General features: G+C 53.1%; 1 protein-coding gene across 1 annotated transcript in view; it reads right to left on the reverse strand.

Moving 5' to 3' along the window:
• The window catches only part of RAP1GAP2 (RAP1 GTPase activating protein 2), a 132,831-nt gene that overhangs the window by 6,761 nt on the left and 105,763 nt on the right, over nt 1-20,307 (reverse strand). Inside the window, exons 13-17 of the mRNA XM_090257232.1 lie at nt 18,718-18,873; nt 13,638-13,709; nt 13,067-13,153; nt 11,486-11,620; nt 1,456-1,593 (exon numbers count right to left, since the gene is read on the reverse strand). Coding sequence (XP_090113358.1) covers nt 1,456-1,593; nt 11,486-11,620; nt 13,067-13,153; nt 13,638-13,709; nt 18,718-18,873 — 588 coding nt within the window. The remainder of the gene's footprint in view (nt 1-1,455; nt 1,594-11,485; nt 11,621-13,066; nt 13,154-13,637; nt 13,710-18,717; nt 18,874-20,307) is intronic.

Raw genomic sequence — 20,307 nt, forward strand, 5'->3', positions numbered from 1 at the left:
TGCAGCCCATTTTCCCATGTTGTTAACCCAACCCTTTGGCCCCAGATAACAATCCACTAAAGACCAGAATTCTTGGAGGAACATGGGTCCAGACTACCCTAAGGAGAATCCCACATATTGAAGAGGACAGGATGATTCACAGGAGTCACAGACTGGGAACCACGAAGCTGAGAGAACCCTGGCAGTGGCCTCCCTTTACTGATGCGAAAGCTGTGGAGTCGAGTAGCGAGGGAATTTGGTCAAGGTCGTAGGTCGTGGAGCAAATCACTGGCTGGACAAACGTAAGAACCCAGGGCTCCTGACTCCATCCACTGCTTGCAAATAAATAGATCCAAGCTGGGTGTCACAATAACAAGACAGAACTAGAGTGGCAGGGCCAGGTCCACATGCACTCACGGCAGAGGGAGCCTGCCAAGAATGTGGCCCTGCTTCTGCCACATGTGGGGGACAACGGGGGGGGGGGGTGGAAACCTGCAGCCAATCTTTAGACTCCGCCAGGCCTCTCACCCAGGCCCCAACCTTTACCATTCACATGCTGTGCAACCTTGGACAAGGGGAAAACATTTCTGGGCCCCAGTCTCATCCACAGGTTGAAGATCTCTGCCCTGCCCTGATACTTCACAGACCTTCCAGGAGGAACAAGATAATACTATGAAAATACTATTTGATAAGTCAAATGAATTACACACAGCCATTTATAATACAAATTATTAGTATCAGGGTGGGTATGTTCTGCTACTACAAAAAAATTTTAAAAAGAAAGAAAACCCTAATGTATACAAATCCAAAGTCATCCTGTGGTTTCTTCACCTGGCCAGTTACTGGTGCACGCTGACCAGACCCAAACCCACTTACTGACCAGGCTTTCTTTTCTTAGAACTGCACACACAGAGATCTGGAGTAAAGACTTGAGGTCTGGGCAACCTGCATTCAAATCCCAGTACTTCAGCTTAGCTGGGCAATCTCTAGCAAGTTAGTTAACCCTTCCAGGCCTCCTCTTCCTCAAATGTGATATGGAGAGCACATCAGTTCCTACCTCAGACAGCTGTTTCAGGGATCCATGAATCACTTTGCTCAATGCCTGGCGCACAGCAAGCAGGGGGCAGCTACTACTGTCGTTAATAACGACAAAGGAGGGACACCGCTCTCACAGTCATGGGTCCCAAGGCCCTGGGCACAGAAACATGCCCCAGGACCACTTTGCAGGGCTGGCCCGGAGGAGAAGGCCCAGGTGTCAAGGAAATTCAGAGAACAGGACCACAGGAGGCCCTAGTGTGGGCCAGCCCCAGGCGTCACCTGGTTGGAGGCTCCGATTTCAAAGAGGGGTCACCCCCAGGCAGGCTCAGCTTCCTTCCATCAGCAGCTCACCCTGCCCTCATCACCTGGCCCAGGCCTGAATGAACACACTCCTCCTGGACCACAACCTGGGGGACCCCAGAGCATGCAGGTACTCACCGAGAAGGTGGCCTTGGTGACCTCCGTGCTGTTGTGGGAGATGCCCCCGCTGAGGCTGCCAGGCAGACCCCCACCATGCGGTTTCTTCTGGCTGCTCACCATGGTCTCCATGGAGTGGCTGCGCACGCGAATGGCCCTCTGAGGAGACAGCGGGGGATGGGGCTGAGAGCGGGAACCAGGCCCCTCCAGACGGCCTGCCCCGCCAGCGGGCTCTGCAGACGCAGCCCTCAGCACGTGTGCACAGCACACACAGCCTCTCACACTCTTTCTCTGGGTGGCCCACGCTCTCATCACTAGAGTTTGCAGAGGATGTTCACCCGCTCTGGGCATGGGTGGCTCTTGGCAGAAGTGAGGGAGGATACTGGCCAGGGGAGTCTGAGGGGTCCATGCCCCAGATCCGCTGCCAGGTGGACACAGGTTATTGCAGGGAAGGAAAGCGGCTTGGACAGCTTACCAAACCGGTGTGACCCTGCTCTATTACCTCTCTAAGCTGCAGCTTCCTCATCTGAAATCGGGAATGACACGGTCCAAGCAGCATCATGCAGTCACATCCTTCACCCCAACTTGACCTTTTTTCCAGAAAACTAGGTGTCCTTCTCTATCTAAACACTGGGTGTCCCTTCTGCTGCCACCCCACAGTGTGCCTTGTGCAGCTTGGTGGACTACGGCCAGGGCTCATCCCGATCCGTGCACTGAACCACCACTCAGGCTTGCAGCAGCTAAAGACAACACGAGCCCACTGCCAGGTCCTGCTGCTGACACAGGACATGCCCACCAGACTCGAGGCTGGAGCCCTCAGAGGGCCCAGAGGGCCTCAGGCCATGTGGAGCCCTGTGCCCACATAGGGCCACCAAAGAGCAAAGGGCACATCGGTAAACAGTGAAGTGACCCAGAAGGGACAACCAGAACAGGCAGGGGCTTGTCCTGTGCATGCAAAGACGAGAAGGACAGCTAAGACGAAGGTCGCTGAGCCCACAGCAGGGATAGACCTGGGAGGTGACAGCTGCCCTCACGTTGCCCGGCAGGCCTCCTGCGTCAGTCTGAAACCTGACCAAGGAGAGCGGTGTGAGTGAGGCAGGCACATCTCGGCTGCACCCAGGGAAGGATTTTCCGACACGGGCAGTCCTAGAGGATCCCACCTACCACAGGGATGATGCTCCCTGGTTCTGAAGGCCTTCAAAGGTGACACGAGAGTTCAAGGAAGGGAAGGTTCTCTCTAGGAACCCCCAAACCCGCATCACTTCCCTTTGATCACTCATTCAGCCACTCAATAATACGGGCAGGTGGCCACGCACGTAACACTCTTAGCGGAGAGCCTGGCACATCAGAAGTACCCAATAGACTTCCGGCCAAGATGGAGGCTTAGACAGACACACTAGGTCTCCCTTTACAACTAAAGAGGAATACAACTACTTCAAAACAAAGGATAACTAGAAATTCCAGAAAATAAAACTACACGGAAGTCCAACATATGAAGTTATAAACCAGCGGTGCCACTTGGGCAGGTAAGAGTTAAAGAGGGCAGTGCTGTTTGCGGTCGCACCCTGAGCGGCGGGCGGCGAGGAGTCCCAGCTGCGCAAGCCCCTGGCGGTGCGTGACCCCGGGGAGGAGTCCCAGCTGCGGCCAAGCCCCTGCCGGTGCGCGACTCCGGCGCTGGGGAGAGCGGCCGCCGCATCGCCTTGAACAGTGAGGCCCAGAGGGGCGGGAGGACGGATCCCGGTCTCCTGGCTGAATAACTGTGTGAATCCATCTTGGACCCCCGCCCCCAAAGAAAGCACCACAGGGCTGCGAAATAGGTCTCGGACAGGCAGGCGCCGGCCGGTCGCTGATTTGTGACGCGTACACAGGCACTGCCCCCGACAGCCAGCCCAAGAAAACAAAACACATCTGTCAAAATGTGGCAGACAACTATAGAAATACCGGTGACACAGCTCACCAGGCAGCAGATAGAGAACCTGACAGATGAACAGATAAGAAACCTGTCAGAGGCTCAGTTCTGGGCCATTGTTATCAGGTGGCTTACAGAATTCACAAAAGAGCAGGAAAAAGATATGAAAGAAGCGAAAAACTTTCATAACGAAAGGAACAAAACCGCATACGAGACAGAAAGAAAGGAAATAAAATCCAGAGTTCATTTCAACAAACTGGAATATGGAGAAGGAACAAGCAGTCAACCAATGCAGCGAGAGGAAATGGCAAGCAACAATGAGAGGATCAGAAACCTCTGGGACAGCTATAAAAGGCCCAACATAAGAATCATTGGTTTGCCAGAGAGCGAGGAAGATGAACTAGAACTTGAAAAATTGAGTGAAAATATAATAAAGGAGAACTTCCCAGACTTGGGGAAGGGAATAGACTTGCAGGTCCAGGAAGCAAGGAGAGTTCCCAAGAGACTGGACCCAGGGAGAACCACTCCAAGACACATTATAATCAAAATGTCAAAAATTAAAGATAAAGAGAGAATCTTAAAAGCAGCAAGAGAGAAGAAAAGAATTATGTACAAAGGGGTCCCAATTAGACTATCAGCTGACTTCTCAAGGGAGACCCTACAGGCAAGAAGGGACTGGCAAGAAATATTCAAAGTAATGAAAATCCAAAACCTACAACCACGAATACTCTATCCAGCGAAATTGTCATTCAGAATAGAAGGACAGAGAAAGTGTTTCCAGGACAAAATAAAACTGAAAGAGTTCATTAGATCCAAACCACTGTTATATGAGATGTTAAAGGGACTGGTTTAAAAAAAAAACAGAAGCTAGGGAGATGAAACAAAGGCAAACTAAATAGGCAACGAGAGTGGAAAAGGAACTGTGGGTACGGGAAACATATTGGGGGGAGGTCAACAGGGAGGGGAAATGGGGAAAGGGAGGGAGATGATATAGGAATTGGGGATCAAGGTAGGAGGGAATGGAATAGACGGAGAGAGGTTGGGAGGAACTGTATGCACAACTAATGGACATAATCTAAAAGGGGGGGACAACTGGAGGGAGGGGGGCCACCGGGTGGAGGGGAGCAGAGGGAAGGGAAATTGGCACAAATGTAATATTTTAATCAATAAAACACATTAAATCTGAAAAAAAAAAAAAAAGAACAAAGGGAGGAAATACTAATCAAAGTGCTGTCTAAGCCCAAGTCACTGGGCAGAATATCGAAGAAGAATGGTCCCTGGCTGTCTCACTACTACACTGCACACATGAAACTAATACAAAATAATATTGATGGTAAACTGTAATTGAAAAATTAAAAAATATTTTGAAATTTAAAAAAAAAAAAAAAAGAAGTACCCAATAAATGCGGCCACTCTCGGTGTCACTAACCAGCACTGGTCACGTGCCTCCTGTGTGCCCAGCACTGTGCCACGTACTGGGAGAGTTGCGGGAGGAGAGCCAAAGAAGTATAAGATGCAGCCCTGCCTCCAAGGAGTGCCCAAGTCAGCGGGGAAACGAGACATTCCTAAAAGCAGGGCAACGCTAAAAGGCCCGAGGACTGCGGGGGGCGGGGAGGGTTCCCACTGTGTGAACTCGCTGTCCAGGGCCCACAGGGACTCAGAGCCCCGTGCAAAGACTCACGGAGACAAACTTTGTTAGTTGCTCACATACAAGTGCCATCCCATCCTGTTCCTGGCTGGCAGAGCCACTGCCTGGTCCTATAGACCCTCTTCCTCCATAGGACAAAGGAGTCAATTGTGACCGTCTATAACAGTCACGTAACCCATCCTCTCGCCAGTGGAACATGAGGGGACACCTGCCGGGGTCTTTGAGGAAAGATTTCCTCGATGTTTCCCAAAAGAGCTGTGACATGTCTGTAACTAGAATGGCAATGCCACCGTGGGCTGTGAGGGACAACGCCGAAGGGCCAAGCGGACAAGATGGGGATGGCAGAGGGGCACAGGGAAGGAACCTGCCTGCCCGTGAGCACACTGAGCCACAAGTCACCCGGGCCTTCGTGTTAAGCGAGCTAATGGATCTTGCTTACTGCATGAGCCAGTTGGGGCAGAGTGTTCTCAGACCCTCAGCCTCAGAATACAGGTGCAGAGGACAAACCTGCGGACACCGCTCCCATCCTCACTTGGCTCACACCCACACATGAACACACATGTCTGCTTACGTGCTCCATGTGTCAAGCTACAGAAAGTCCCGCGTGCAATGTTGCCCTTCCTGCCTTGAACCATCAAGGGAAGAGCCTGGCCTACAGAAAGGTAGTGCCAAGAAATCAGCAAGAATGCTGCCCCCAACCCAAACAGCAGGTCCCAAATTCTCCAAGTTCAGGAATGGCCCAGGGCTGCATCCAGCCTGCCTGTCTGTCCTACGGAGGCATGCTGACTCACAAAGGAGGGCCATTTGCAAATCTGACTGCGCCAGAGGAGAGCTCCTCTTGAATGCAGCACGGAGCCCACCAGCCTTGTACCCCTGACGTCATTCATCTGGCCAGTCCCGTCTGAGCCACAGACACCCCCTCTGGGACATCAACTCTCTTTCTAGACCACAGAAGAGAGTCGCCTAGCAACAGTCTCCTACAACATGGTTAAAACAGCCAACACGTTCTAGTCATTCCAACACCCAAAGATCATTAAGTCGTGTGTCCTCTGGAAAAGTGAGGGCAGGAAAGGTGTGGCGCCACTCTGAGCTGTCCTTGGGTAATCAACCAGTTTCCGTCAATGAGTCAAGTGCTCCATCAAGCTCAATACATTCCATCGGTGTCATGTGTGTCACCACTAGTGTCAGCAGCTGTGACATGTCCATGAATCATTTATGTCCAGATGTATTCTCCACTGTCTCTTTCCAGAAAAGATTAAATATATAGAATGAGCCCTGTGTGTTGGTATCAGGTCTCCTGAGCTTCACATACATGATCTCATTGAGTCCTTGCAACTCTGAGATGCAGAGAGGATGGACGATGATAGACAAAGTCTTGAAAGGTAAGTGATGGCCCGAGGTCACGCCAAAGGTAAGAGATGGAACCAGGACCCAAACTCAGGGCCCTGGCTCTTGATGAAAGGGTCTTAGGAACCCCAAAATGAGTCCACATTGAACATATAATTCAACTGGTTGATGGACTGAGGGTGACTAGAAACCAAGGGTTTTCGGCCTCCCTCCAAAAAAGAAAAAGAAAACAAAGCTGACGTCTGGGATGGATGTTCCCTTCCAGTGCCTTGGTGCTGCTGGCTGAGTAAGTCTGAGGAGCCAATGGGCTCACTGGGAATTCAGGGATGTGTAGGTCTGAATCCTGGCTGCTCCCAGCACAATGTGTGAACCTCCCTGAGACACAGTCTCCTCACCTGTATGACATGGTGACAGACTCTGTGTGACAATGATAAATGCCTGGCATGACACATGCTTGCTCAAGGTCATCTCTCCTCCCCACTCTTAGGGACAGAAAAAGAGAGAGAAGATGGTTACCTGGAAACCCTAAAGTAATGTTCCACCTGGACAAAGTCACCCAGTGCGTAGTCTAAAGTACTGCACATGTCAATCTGATGCAGACGGAAGGCTGGACGCACTGGCCTTCTCATGTTGGGCCGAGAGTCAGGTACAGGGTGAAGGAGAGAACAGAGGGCAGTGAGGTGGAAGGGGGGGCAGGAGAGAAGTGGCCAGGCACACGCAGCCCTTGCCAGGGCATCAGCAGGTCTCCAGGGACCACCTGGCCCCTCCCCACCTCAGCCCCTGCACACCCAGGCCCCAGCTCATGCCCTCCCTGCTTGCACCTTCCCAGGGATGGGCTGCTGGCTGCTTTCAAGGTGGCCTGTCCAGTAGGAAACTGCCAGGCTCTTGAAAAGGTCTCCTGGGCACTGAGCTGAAGTCCTACCATTTCTAGATGTGGGCATCTTAGGCCCACCTACTCCGTACTTAGTACCAACTGTACCCATCTGTCCTTAGAGTCTGCCCGCCTCCCAGCGCATCGTCTCCAGTTCTGCTGTCCACCCTGGGGCACCACGGTTCCCCAGCCCTCAGCACACCTCACAGCTTACCTGTGAACAAGCCCTCCTCTGGGGGAGTGAGAAAAGAGGGATGGAGCCACTTTCTCACGGTCTGCTTGAAGTCAGCTCATTTCAGCCGGGGTCTGAGGACCAGTTAGTGTCATGAAGGGAGCACGTCTCCTCTGGGCCAACCACAAACCTCGCTTCATTACAAATGGGTTTCATGAGTTCTTTCCACTTAACAAATTCAACTCGAGGGACCCCATGCACAAGGATGACCGCTGAGGGGGACACGTGCCCATCTGGACCAAGTAAGCAATAGCAGCAGGGGCCCTTGGAGAGGAAGATGCTAATTTCTTGCCGGCTGTGATGGCCCCTAATCAGGAAGTACTCTGAGGTCCAGAACAGGGTCTTCTTTCCCACTGACAGCACAAATAAAGGAAGGAGGCCGACGGGAGAAGGAAATATTCCTCCATGTCTCCTTTTGGACAGACCAGAGCTCCGACCCTTGAGCTGCCACGGCCTGCGGTGGGTTCTCTGCCAAGATATCTGCAGACAGTGCCCCTCTCCTGCCACTAGGGGTCAGAGCAGACCTGCGCATCAACTACCATAGTCCCTCAAAGGCTGGGAGACATTCACCTCACAACTCCCTGCTTCAGGTGGCCCCAGTTCTGGGGCTGCTGGGTGGCCTTCTCCCCTCAGGCCCTCTAATCCCCCTTCTGCACAGTGAGTTCAATAGCGGGCCGGCTAGCTCAGGGTTTCTCAGAGTGCGGCTCACACATGCGTTACGTACATATGTTGGTACATCAAGCAGCATCACTTTTTCTTTCCATTCATTCGGGACCAACAAACACTTCAACAGCGGGCAGTGGCTGAGAGTGGCATTTGAGAACAGCAGTCTAGAGATCAGTATGTTTCAAATGTGAGTAATATATACAGCTCCTTTATAAAGAAAAATATTCTTGCAAGACCCCAGGAATATGTCCATAGACCCCCACCAACACCAGTGCAACCTGCTTACTTACTCATGTATTTCCATTTTGAGTTTCCCTGCAAAAGTGTAGTCTCTCTGATTGGAAATGTTTTATATTATCCACTAAGTAAAAATGCAAAACTTAGAAGTGTTTGCAGAACTGGCAGGTTCCTGAGAATATCTCCAAGCACCTGCTCGGAAGCGAGTCTGGGTGTGCATAAACCTGCTGCTCTGTTTCTCACAGAAGAAATGCTGAAGTTGTAACTGAAGCCAGATGGGAAGAAGAGCTATTCTAAGTGGGGTGAGGAGCCAGGAGCACAAGCCAGGGCAGTGACGGGCTTCTTCTCAGCAGAGGGCCTAAGGGTCCCTGCACTGTCGGGTGGGTGAGGACAGTCACAGAAGCAGGGATGGAGGGCTGAGGTCGCTCTCAGCCCCGGGAACGCTCACTCACGCTCCCACACACCTGTGAGAGGACAGCTTTGACAGGAAGGAGATAAAACATGCAACTTTTCTTCCTGGAATCACTTTATGCATCTCCTCTGACAAGAAGGGTTTCGTGAAAGTCTGGATGAGAAAGCCCAAGAGGAATGCCAATAATTCTGATACCATAGCACCATCCAAGGTGCCCAAGAAGAAATACCAAAACTAGAGACAGTTTCCTGAGCAGGGGGCAGACCCCAGGCCTGGCCACAGGCACAGCCCAGACATCAGAATGCCCCGGGCAGCAGGGCTGCGTGCTCCTGCGCCTGGCCAGCCCCCAGCTCCAGCCTCCACGGCAGCTATGGAACGGACAGGGCAAAAGAGCTCATGTTCCCCGAGGGGGAGGAGGGAAAACACCGTTCGTGACTGTCAGAGCTCTGAAGGTTTGCACTGTGTGGCGGACCATGACAGTCCCCTCCCTCAGCCCACAGTGCCACCTCAGACACAGGCACAAAAGCAGGATGTAGAAGGAGGTGTCTTCAGCCTAAGCTGGAAGGGTTTAGGGCTGAAAAGAAGAATTCCCTGGGTTACTGGATCAAAGACAAGTAATGATCAAGTCTTGAAGCATCTCCTCTCTCGGAAACCCCATCCGTCAGGCCTGCAGAAGTCAGGCCAGAGGCAGGGACGGGAAAGTGGCCCCAGGACACTCCCTTAGGCCCACAACCTGTAGGGAGCTGCTGGGCTGTTTTATCCATGAGCAGAGTGTTCACAGCCTATAAGCTTTTCCAGGTTATAAAAATACTTGAAACCTGAAAAAACAACTGTTAACTCCAAAATACAGAAAGCAACAGCTGTGCCTTTAAACGTCTGCAGTCACCTACAGCTCAAGTCATATATAGATCACGTTTACCGTGGGACCCCGGAGCACTTGATATGCTTGCTATGAGGTGGGCAGAGCCTACAAAGGTTTTCCGACTTACCTGGCCCGACACTCACCCCTCCCCCTGCTGGGCTGGCTGACCTGGCTCCCTCTTCCCTCCCCTGTCCCTCTTCTCCCTTGGCCCTCTTTCCTCTTGACCTCTCAGTTTCTCCTGTTTCACCCTGGCTGCCACTATCCATCAGGACTGAATCAGATGCCCCAGGAATCTCCCACCAGCCTGGACAAGCAGTTCGGCTCCTTCCCACACCCTGGTGAGGAATCTTGGCAGCTGGCCCCTTGGGCCAGTGGGGCCCTGCCCTGCTCTCTGCGGTCCAGCCTGGCAGCGAGGGACAGACCCCAGGCGTGCCCAGGCCAGGCTAGCGTGGGTGGAATCTTAATTGAGTTGGGAACCCAGAGGCAGGGTCATGTGGCCACTAGGAACACAGGCTTTGGAATTCAGCGGACACAGACTCAACTCCCGTATCTGTTGTGTGACTTGGGACAAATTATTGTCTCTTTGAGTCTCAGTTTCCTCTCATGTAAAATTATGCTCATAATTATTAAAATTGGGTACGAATTATTATACCAAAATTATCATACCCATAATAATGGCCTCACCCACAGGGCAGAGCAGGCAGCTGTGGGGCTTTAGATGGGATAATGCGTGTTAAGCTTTCACTTTACAAGATAATCTTAACAGCTCACACTTTCACTGGGCATTTACCTTATTCCAGACCCTGTGACCTCTTCCAGGCTATTTTAATGAATTCTCCTCCCACAGCTCAATGACAGAGGTCCCCTGTGTTGTTGATGAAGAAACTGTAGCTTTGAGAGACTTTCAAGACTGCTTCCAGGATCACAGAGCTGAGATTCTAGCATAGGCAGTCAAACCCTAACCCCACACACTGTCCCCACAGTGGTAGCTTTATAAATCATTCTGCAATGAGCAGTTCAGCAGAACATTGACCTAAGTACCAGAAAACCTGGGTTGGAAACAAGGCTTCACCTCTAAGTAGGTACAAGGTTTTGAGCAACCTTGAGACCTCTTATCCTGCCCCCAGTGTGAGTGGAAATAGCAAGACCCGTTCTGCCAACTGCACAGGGTGACAGCCAGGCTCAGATCAGATGCTGGATGTAAGTGCTGCCTGGATCAACAAGCCCTTGGCAAGCACGTGATGGTGAGTCTTCTTTCCACTGTGCCTGCTAAGCGGCTGTCCAAGCTCCACTTGAATACTTCTAGGGACAGGAAGCTCATTCTGCTTAGAAAGAACATCCTGCTTAGAAAGTTCTTCCCTTCGCAAAGTTCATGGGGACTTGCCTCTAACTCCACCACATTGGCCCTGGCCACGTCCCACAGTGCCCTGCCAGCTGGGAAACATCCTTGCAGTACCCCACCCTGGCTGCTGAAGACACCTAGGACCTGAGTCCTCGCTCCTGCCATTCTGCCGTGGGCGCCCTGACCACAGAAGGAGGCGGATGGAAGCAGTAATGCACTTGGTTTGCACTGGCTCCTCTCCTGCTAACTCTGTCCCTGTCCCTACTTGTCAGCCTCCCGGTCAGGAAGGGATGGTCCAGATCAAAGAAGAATGTGGAGGATGCGGCAGACGCTGTTGGCTGCTCCCACCCTCACACTTCCCAATGCCCCTGTCCTCCGCAAACGCCCGCGGTGCCCCTGCTGGTCCTGCCACCTCTGGCTGGCGCTCGGGCTCTGCAGTGAGGGTCATGTGGACCTTGGGCCTCTTCCCTTGTTCGTCCTCACCCTCCCTGCCACAGCAATCCTCAGTCACTCTTGCGCCCATACCTTAAAAGACTCCAGGAATCCCCCGTGGCCCCCATTCTCAAACTTGTCCTCTTCTGGGCCCAGGCCCAGCATGGCCTGTGTGTGGGCATGGAGCTCATCATGAAGGTTGTCCAAGAGCGCAGCCCTTGTCCGGTCCTGGAAGGGAAGAGGGTGGCGGCTGTGGAGCTGGCACTGAGAACAGACACGTGCCCTCTCCCTGGGGGCTCCAGACACCCGGCCTGCGGGCTGCTATTCTGGCCACCCGCATCTGGGTGATGGTGTGGGCCTAAGGCCAGGCTGGGCTCCACGCTCACAAATGTTGCCACTGGCACTACAGCTCCATGCCTAGCCCTCTGCCCTCCGCCCCTTCTCGCTGGGCCATCCCACCCTTCCAGCTCTACCCTGCTGACCCCCAGTCCATATCTCTGTCTTCCCCAAGCTCCACATCCATGCACCCAGCTGCCCAGTGCTCCTCTCTGTCCTCACGTTCCTCCAGAGCAGTACGTACAACCTCCAGGGGGCACCATTCTCCCAGACCAGGACTAGACCTTCCAGCAGCCCAGCCTTAGCAGGCAACTCCAGATCAGCAGGTGCTGGCAAAGGCCGGCACCTCATCTCCCAGTGGTCCCCAATGTCAGCAAAGAGCCCAAGCTGAAGGCCTAAGTGCCACCCACAATTCTACTTCCCCCGCCCTTTATGTAGAAGTCCATCAAATCTCCCTGATTGACCCTAAATCATTTCCTCCTGCACCTGGTGCAAGCACATTGCCATTGCCTCTCGTGGGCTCCCATAGTAACTTCTAACTGGCCACCCTTCCTGCCCTCCTCCCTTTCACTCTCTCCTCCCCACCACCGTCAAAGTAATCATCTAATATGCAAATCAAACATCACTCTCCAGCCTAAATCCTTTAATAGGGCCCATCACCTCTTGCTCAAAGCCCTACTTGATATAACCCAACCAGCATCTGCAGCTGAGCCCCCACCAGTCCGTTCCCCACAAGTCCCTCTCTCAGGCCACATCAAACCCTCTGGAGCTCCCACACAGAGCCCTGCTCTGATTCTGTTCTGATTCTTTGCTCTTGCTGTTTCCCATGCCTTGAATAACCCTCCCCACTCTTTCCTCCTGGCAAAAGGCTCATCAGATATCCAGATCCAGCAGCAGAAGGGCCACCTCCTCCAAGAAGCCTTCCCCGAACACACCCTAGTCCCCACAGGCAGAGGTAGTCACAGCCTCCTGCTGGCCTCCATCACAGCCCAGTGCTGGCAAACTATCATACCTGTCTGGTAATGGCCCTCCCACCAGCCTGTGAGCTCTATAAGGGCAGAAACTGAGTCTCATTTACTCCTGTAAATGTCCCAGGACACAGATCAGAGCCTGGCACACAGTAGGTGCTCAATTAACACTTGGTGAGTGATTGACTAGACCTGAAGTTTGGACCTAGTTTCCACAAGAATTAAGAGTTACTATATCAACACAGGGCTGAAGACTTAGAGGGGCAAAAAAAAATACTCCCCACCTTGAACAGGCCCCAGGAACAGACCCCCCAGCAGAGGATGTCTAACAAGAGGGCAGGAGGAAGACCATCAGAAACCGCGCTCTCACCTCCAGCTTCGCAAACTTGTCTGACTTGCAGCAAGCATTCTCTGCATTGGTGAGCTTGGTGAGCAGAAACTCCCTGAATTCCGGGCCCTGGAACAGACGAAAGGCCCCAGGCCTCTTCAGCCTCATAATGGGAAAGCAGAACACAGGATCTGGGAGAGTCCCTGAGAAGTCCCTTCTGACATTTAATCATTTCTAGCCCAGGTCAAGCCCGTCTGCTAAGACACCAACATGGAAACCAGCTTCCCTGGTATTGGGAAATCAGCCCTCCACAGCCACAGTGGCATTTCCATGACTGGTGGCAACTTTTGTCCAAGGTGCCTAGGACTGGAGCATGGTATAAAAATACTTCTTTTAGCAGAAATTCAAACGCCCTGACACAAGACCCTGTGCAAGGCCAGGTTGGCAGCAGCAGAGATGAGGAGAGATCCCAACAAGGAGATCCCCCAACCCTGCTGAATAAAAGCCCTGTTGATGTTCCCAGCCCAGATTCAGCCCCACTCCAACCTCTGCCATTCAGGTGTGGGAACCTAGAGTCTTGGATATGAGAAGAGCAGGAAGGACAGCGTCTTACCTTCTGGAAAACAGGGGGGCTGGGCAGAGGTGGGCCGAAGGCAGGCACGTCTTCCCGCGCAGCAACTGAGACCTGAAACAGAGTCTCAGTGTGGGGAAGGAGGGACAGGACTCAAGCTAAGAGCTATAACTGACTCCACGTGCTATGCCCTGGGGGACGGGGGGGACCCACTTCTCATAGCAGAGCTCCTCCGCTTCTCCCTCCTACCCTGGCCCCTGCGAACCACCATCAGCACAGCGGAGTTCCTAGAAGTGGGGCTGGACGGCATGGAACAGTCCACATGCTCTCACCTGCACGGCTGGAGGCCAGAAGCTAGTTTGGGAAGATGACTAGGCAGGGCTGAGGGGCAGCCTGGGACCCTAACTCTAATGCAGTGCAAGTGCTCAGGAGGTCTCGTCTCATTCCCGCAGTGGACAGGGCTGCTAAGCCTCCGGAGAAGGCACAGTGAGGATCAGCAGCCCTGTTTCACTGATCACGGAGCAGATGCCCAGGACATGAAGTGGTCCCCAAAGGCACACAGGGGACCAGCCACAGAGACGAACAGAGAATCCAGACCCTGCTCTCGAATTCTTCCCCACAATGCTGCCTCTCAAACCTGGCCACTCTTCAAGGTTTAAAAAATAAATGCTGATCACATGGGCTCCACCCCAAGCCTACAGAGTCCGCAGCTCTGAATCGGCAGCTGTTCAATGGGCCCGGGAGCTGCTGCGCACTGGGCCGACTCGTGCTTGGAAGCCCTGACCCCACACATGGGGTTGGTCAGTCCAGGTGAGGCCTGAACTAACAGCGCAGGGCCCGGGCTGGGAACTGGAGGGAGGGGGGCCGAGGGGGGCACGGGGGGAGGAGGGACGATATCAAGGTGTCCATGCTGCAGAGGGCTGTACCAGGCTCTGAGGGACTGGTGAGGCATGAATGAATGGAGTGAGGGCACCCCAATGTTCTGCGTGGGGTCTCCCAGGCTCGGGACAGGCCCCACACCTCCATCTCCCCTCTGCATGCCGGTGCCCTGGTTTCACCCGTTCTCAGCCCATGAGGCTGCAGGCCTCTCTGGGGACTCTGCCCTCTCTTTCCCTTCCCCAGGCAGTGGCCGCTGACGTGAGCCTGGCCCTGGCACACTGCCAGCCGCTGGCCTGTGAAGTAGGGCAGATGCTGAGAGCTGGCCGGAGCAGGTGAGCAGGCAGCTGGGAGCCAGGCCACGGAAAGGCCCTGCCGGGGTCTGGAGGGGAAGGGAGTGGGAGACGGCTGGTCAATACCAAGCTCAAGGCTCCCTCAGCCTAAGCTCAGAGCTGTCTGCAGGCCCCAAGCTGCAGTGACCACAGTCAGGAAACAGGGTGTGTTTGGCTGACGTGATTTCTGGCTGGCTCCAGCAGCCAATCACAGGTCCCCACCGCCGCCGCCACCACACACCCATGGCACAAGTCAAAATTCCACCCACAGAGCCAGCATCTGGGGAGTATGGGGGGAGGCCCCTGATGGGATGCTGACTTGGATGAGGCCAGAGGCCGCCCTTCCCTCTTCACGTCTCGACACCCCCATCTCAGGTCTGCATCTCAGTGGGCTGTGCTGACTGGGTGTCTTCATCTACATCCTTAAATCCACCAAGACAGACAGACAAGTATGCCGCAGCAGCCCATGTCAGGAAAGCAGGGGACAGGATCCTTCCTTGTGACAGTCATTCATCTTCTATCCCCATTGTGTTCCCTCTCCTGACCCCTTTCCAGCAAAGTACCCGGGCCTTTGTTGTTCCCTCCTCTTAGGGACGGTTGGGTTGTGGGCTGAAAGCAGAAGCTTCAACATAGCTCCACCTTCCTGTTTTCTAAACTCAGCACAGGCCACCCAGCAGGGGCCAGAGCAGGGCTCAGGGGCAGCAGATTACCCGGGAAGAGGGTGGAGGCTGGAAAGCAGGAGGAGGCTCGGGGCACGTGAGCAGTGAGGATGCACCGGGACGTGGGGAGCCTCCCAGGGCTCCGGACTTGACAAGAACCCACAGCCAGGTGCAGCCCGAAGCCTTTCAGAACCATGGAGGCTGCTCCAGCAGCAGATAAGCAATGAGGGGAGGCGGACAGAACCGGTGCCCGCCTCCAGCGATCTGCTTCATATAAGACTCCTGGGACCTTTGCAGGACTTAAGGGGACAGGGACAAGGTGACCTCAGGCAGAGAGAGGAGGGAGTCTTGGTGATGGCTCAGCTGGAATTTCCTTCCAATCTGGCAGGATGGGGACCAAATTTGTATCTGAAAAATAATCCGATGTGACATTTCATGCATACCCGTTTTGGAACCAAGTTCCCACCTGCTCTGAGGGCTCAGTGATAACGACCACAGGCAGATCTGGACAAGGACACCAGCTCCACCGCTTCCGCAGCCTCAGGCCTGAAGTGACATAAACTCTGCCTCCATTTCCTGAACTTCTCTGCCTGAAGTAGGGCTAAAGAGAGGGCCCCTGCCTGGCCAGGAGCTTGTGAGGATTCAAAGAGACTGTTTTTAAGGGCCTAGTACAGAGCCTGGCATGGAGCCAGCACCTGGTAAGAGGTAACCACTGTCACCCAGTGTTTTTTTTTTTTACTTTCCCTGATAATATGCACCTAATAAAGGACACCTGAAATACTAGAGATCCCCCAAGCCACATCTTAATCCATCTCTCCCTCCCTCCCTCTCTCTCTCCCTCTCTCTCTCCTCTCTCTCCTTCTCTCTCTCTCTCTCCCTCCGTCCCTCTCTCTCTCTCTCTCTCTCTCTCTCTCTCTCTCTCTCTCTCTCTTGTTTCTCAACTCCCCCTCCTTCCTCCCACCTCACCCCAAGCATATCACAGCTGGAAGGAACTCAGAGGTCATCTAGTCCAACTTCCTCGTTTCACACATATAGAATCAGAGGCCCAGAGAGAGAAGGAACTGCTGGCCCAAGGCCACAGAGCAGAGGCAGGCCCAGAACCAGAACCCCAGGGTCTTGGTGCCCTTTCCTGAATCCCCTCCTTTCTTTTTCTTTCCTAGTTTGTCCTCCCCAGTGGGGGCTTCCCGCATTGCTGAGCCCCTGGGGAAACCTCACTCACCCTCCTTTTCCAGAGCCTCTATGCCTGCATGGGTCGGCTAAGGTCTCATTTCACCCTGGACCCCTGAGGGATCTAACCAAGTGTCCCCAGTCTGCTTACCACCAGGGTACTGCTGGGGCGTGGATGAACAGAGGTTTGGGGAGCACCTTGGAAGGCTGGGCTCCCTCCCTGCCCCCTGCCTCCCTGGTCCCCATTCACAGGTCTCATCCTCAAACCTCAGTGTTTCCCTGACAGGTGAGCACAAGGCCCCTCATCCAAGGACAGCCTGGCTCTTCCTGTGGGTCCTACTTCTCTGCTTCTCACCATCTCTCTGAGGAAAGTGCTTTTACCTGGACCATAGACTGTGGCTGAGAAAAGTTGGTGAAGACTTTGAGCATCAAAGCTGGAGGTGGGGTGCTGTTTTGGGGGCCCTTGATTTTTCTCTGTATTGTCCCATGCTGCTAAGCTCTTGGGAAAGTGGGGAAGCCGGTTAGCGGAGCTCCATTTCCTATCAGAAACTAAAAGCAAATGCTGGATGTCCACGGAAGCCCCCCTATCATGCAGCTTTAAGCTGGGGATCCTGATCAACTGCCCTGCCTCTGCTGGCTGTTTGACGGCCCAGGGGCTGCTGCAGTCACTGGCTCTTCTGGCTCTTCCCTGGAGGCTGGTTCTGTGTGCCCCTTCCTTGGGCCTCACCCTGGCACCCAGGAGGCACTGAATGAATGAAATGCTCCACCAACAAATCCAATGGCTGTTTGAAGCGAATGCCCCATTTTGCTCAAAGACGGTGAGCCCATAGCCTTCAGGGAAATAAATGCCCAGACCATGGCTTCTCTAACTTTTCAGCTAAAACTGCTCAGTGACAGAGGCATGGAGAGAAATCAGCCCTCCTCGACAGGAGAGAGGGGGCGTGGGGCTTTGGGTCGTTTTTCTTTTTTTTGAAGCCTCAGATTTAAAGTTGATATGAACTTTGCACTTAATATATCTGGTTTTGTACTGATATAACAATTACATAACATCATCTCCTTTTCCGCAAATCTTCAAGCCAAACAGATACTTCATGAAGATGGCCATGAAGCGCCAGGAGCTCGTGAGCCCCAGAAGCATCGCTGACCGTTACCACACAGGAAACCTCCGTGTCCCATTAGCAGCGACAGGCTTTGCTTCCCTCCCCTCTAACAGCGGTGCCTTACACTGCGGGGAGCAGGCGGCCCTCTGAGAGCCTGAGCTACGGCCTCTCTCCCCAGACAACGCTGAGAAGCACATAAATGTAACCATTTGCACGTAGCTGCAGCAGGCTCAAAGGCTATATATCATCACCATCATCACCTCAGAAACCCTGCTTCAGTGCATTTGTGATGTAGAGAAACTTGCCTGAGGGGCTGGGATTATCTCTCCTGGAGAAGGGGAGGGGAGAGTTAGTGTCCGCCAGCAGGGTAGGCAGGACGAGGGCCTCTGAGGATGGGCTCACCGGTCTGGTCTGAAAGACTTATTGATCAGAAGGTTGAGACCCAAGTACTCACAATCCCGTCCCCTCAGAGTCTTCAAATTAACGTCAACCATTTATTGCAGAACAGCTAAACCAGAGGGGCCCCCAGTGGCCAGGGTCTACCAGGCCCTGCTCGCCACCCTTCTCACCATAAACACCTCTTCTTCTTTCTTTCCTCTGTTACCGCCTCCTTCCTTTCCCTTTCCCGACAGTCCTCTCGGCTTTTTCTTTCTCCCTCCTGGTTCTGCCCTCCACTAGCAAACGGCACTACCAGATTCCAAATAGGAGCATCTGGGCTTCTCAACCCTCGAGTTAGGTGCTGTCAAGCCTCGAGGGAACAGGATGCATGAGATGACCCTCATGGGGTGCTCTCCACCAAGAGTCCAGCCCCCAAAGCCCAGAAACCTGAGAACCGTGGAAAACCAATCACACCAAAGCTAGGAGTGGCATCTCGGAGACTGGCCCAAGGAACCACTGAGAACTGGTGTTTCCTGGTATCACTGAATCAATCCATCAAGTGTGGTGAGACGTTAGGCCGCCGCTCCCCCCACCGAGACCATCCCCTTACCTTGTAGGTGGGGGTCTCTGTGCCCGCGCTCTCAGCCTGCACCACAATGTAGGCATGTAAAAAGTTGGAGGCAATCATATCTGGGACAAACGGTGTGTTTTCTTCTTGGAAGATGATGGCCACAATATCATTCCCAATGTGTCTCTTTCTCTGGAGCTAAACAGAAAGCATTCCATTGTTATAAGCCAGTTGGGAATATCCTGAAAGCAGAAGAGATCTATACACAAAATCCTTCATTATTCTATCTTTATACATGAACCCTGGAACTCGAAGACCTAACTCTCCAGGGGACTTTTTATTTTAATCTTTAGAAGCCATCAAAAAGGAAAAAATGGGGAAGTTGCCCAAGTTGTTAGGCAGAGGCTAGCAAGCATCTCACTGAGCTCTATAGCGTGCAGAGCTCTGAATCAGGACTCAGAGAAGGATTAAAAGTTGAGGCCCGGGTTTTGCCCTGGTAGAGCCTGTAACTGATCCAGGAGAAACACAAGCACAGGTGAAGCTACCTGAGAACAGGAACAAGGCCTCTTGCACACAAATGCCTGTCATTGGGGGGTGCAGGGGGCAGGGAAGAGGGCAAAGTCAGAGGCCTGATGGTAATCTGAGAAAGCTTCCTGGAAGAGGAGATAGGGGTGGAGGGGCAACCCTTGATGGAAATGTGGATAAGCAGAGAGAGGAGGCCAATCATTTTATACCAATGGGGAGAAGAGCCATGCTTATGGAAACATGGGCAACATGTCTTGGCGGAGGTCATGGGGGAGAAAGAAATCCAGCCCCGATTCAGTACACCAAACTGTACCAATTGCTCTCACTGGTGAATCCAATCAGCGAGCACCTACTGCGTGTCAGGGGACAGGCTGGGCTGTTCACATGCACAATTTCAAATGTCAGGGCCCTCCTGCACACCACGTCCTGGCTAGGCACTTATCTATGCTTTTGTTCTTGTATTAAGCACCTACTGCATGCAGGCCCTATGCTTCACTTTGAGTTGCTCACTGACGGAGCGCCTGCTACACACTGAGCCTGGTGCTGTGCTCGTCACACAAATTGTCTCACATATTCCAGACACATCATCCCATTTCTTGGGAAGAGAAAAATTGATATTTATTCAGTCCTGGCCAAGAGCCAATCTCAATATACTCCCCACTTCACACAGGTGAGACCGAAAGAGAGCCAGGCCCGGAGCAGCCCCAGCCTCAGGCTGGGCAGGGGGCAAGGGGCCGTGAGCAGCTGGAAACGGAAGGTGAAACCCTGAGTGAAAACCCACTTTAGATACAAAAGGAATCCTGCTCCCATTAGTTTCTAGAACATTCAGTAATTATTTTAGAGCCAAATCACAGTCTCATTTGCCAATTTCCTTTTTTCCCAAAGAAGCCAAGCACTCTGTTTACAATATTACATCTGTGCTCCCTCCCCGGTTCCCTGATCAGAAACGGATGGGTCGGCGCCTGGTGAAAGGCCTGCCTTCCTTTCCTATTTTCCTAGAGACTGAAAAGGTGCAAAGAGTGGGATGGGGCACAGGGTGCAACAGCCGGGTATCAGCTGCTGGGTTCAGGGCCCAACGAGGAAAAAGCCAGGCCCTTCCTGGGAACA

Source organism: Furipterus horrens, unplaced genomic scaffold, assembly GCF_987537825.1.
Source record: "Furipterus horrens unplaced genomic scaffold, mFurHor1.1.pri manual_scaffold_11, whole genome shotgun sequence".
NCBI lineage: Eukaryota > Metazoa > Chordata > Mammalia > Chiroptera > Furipteridae > Furipterus > Furipterus horrens.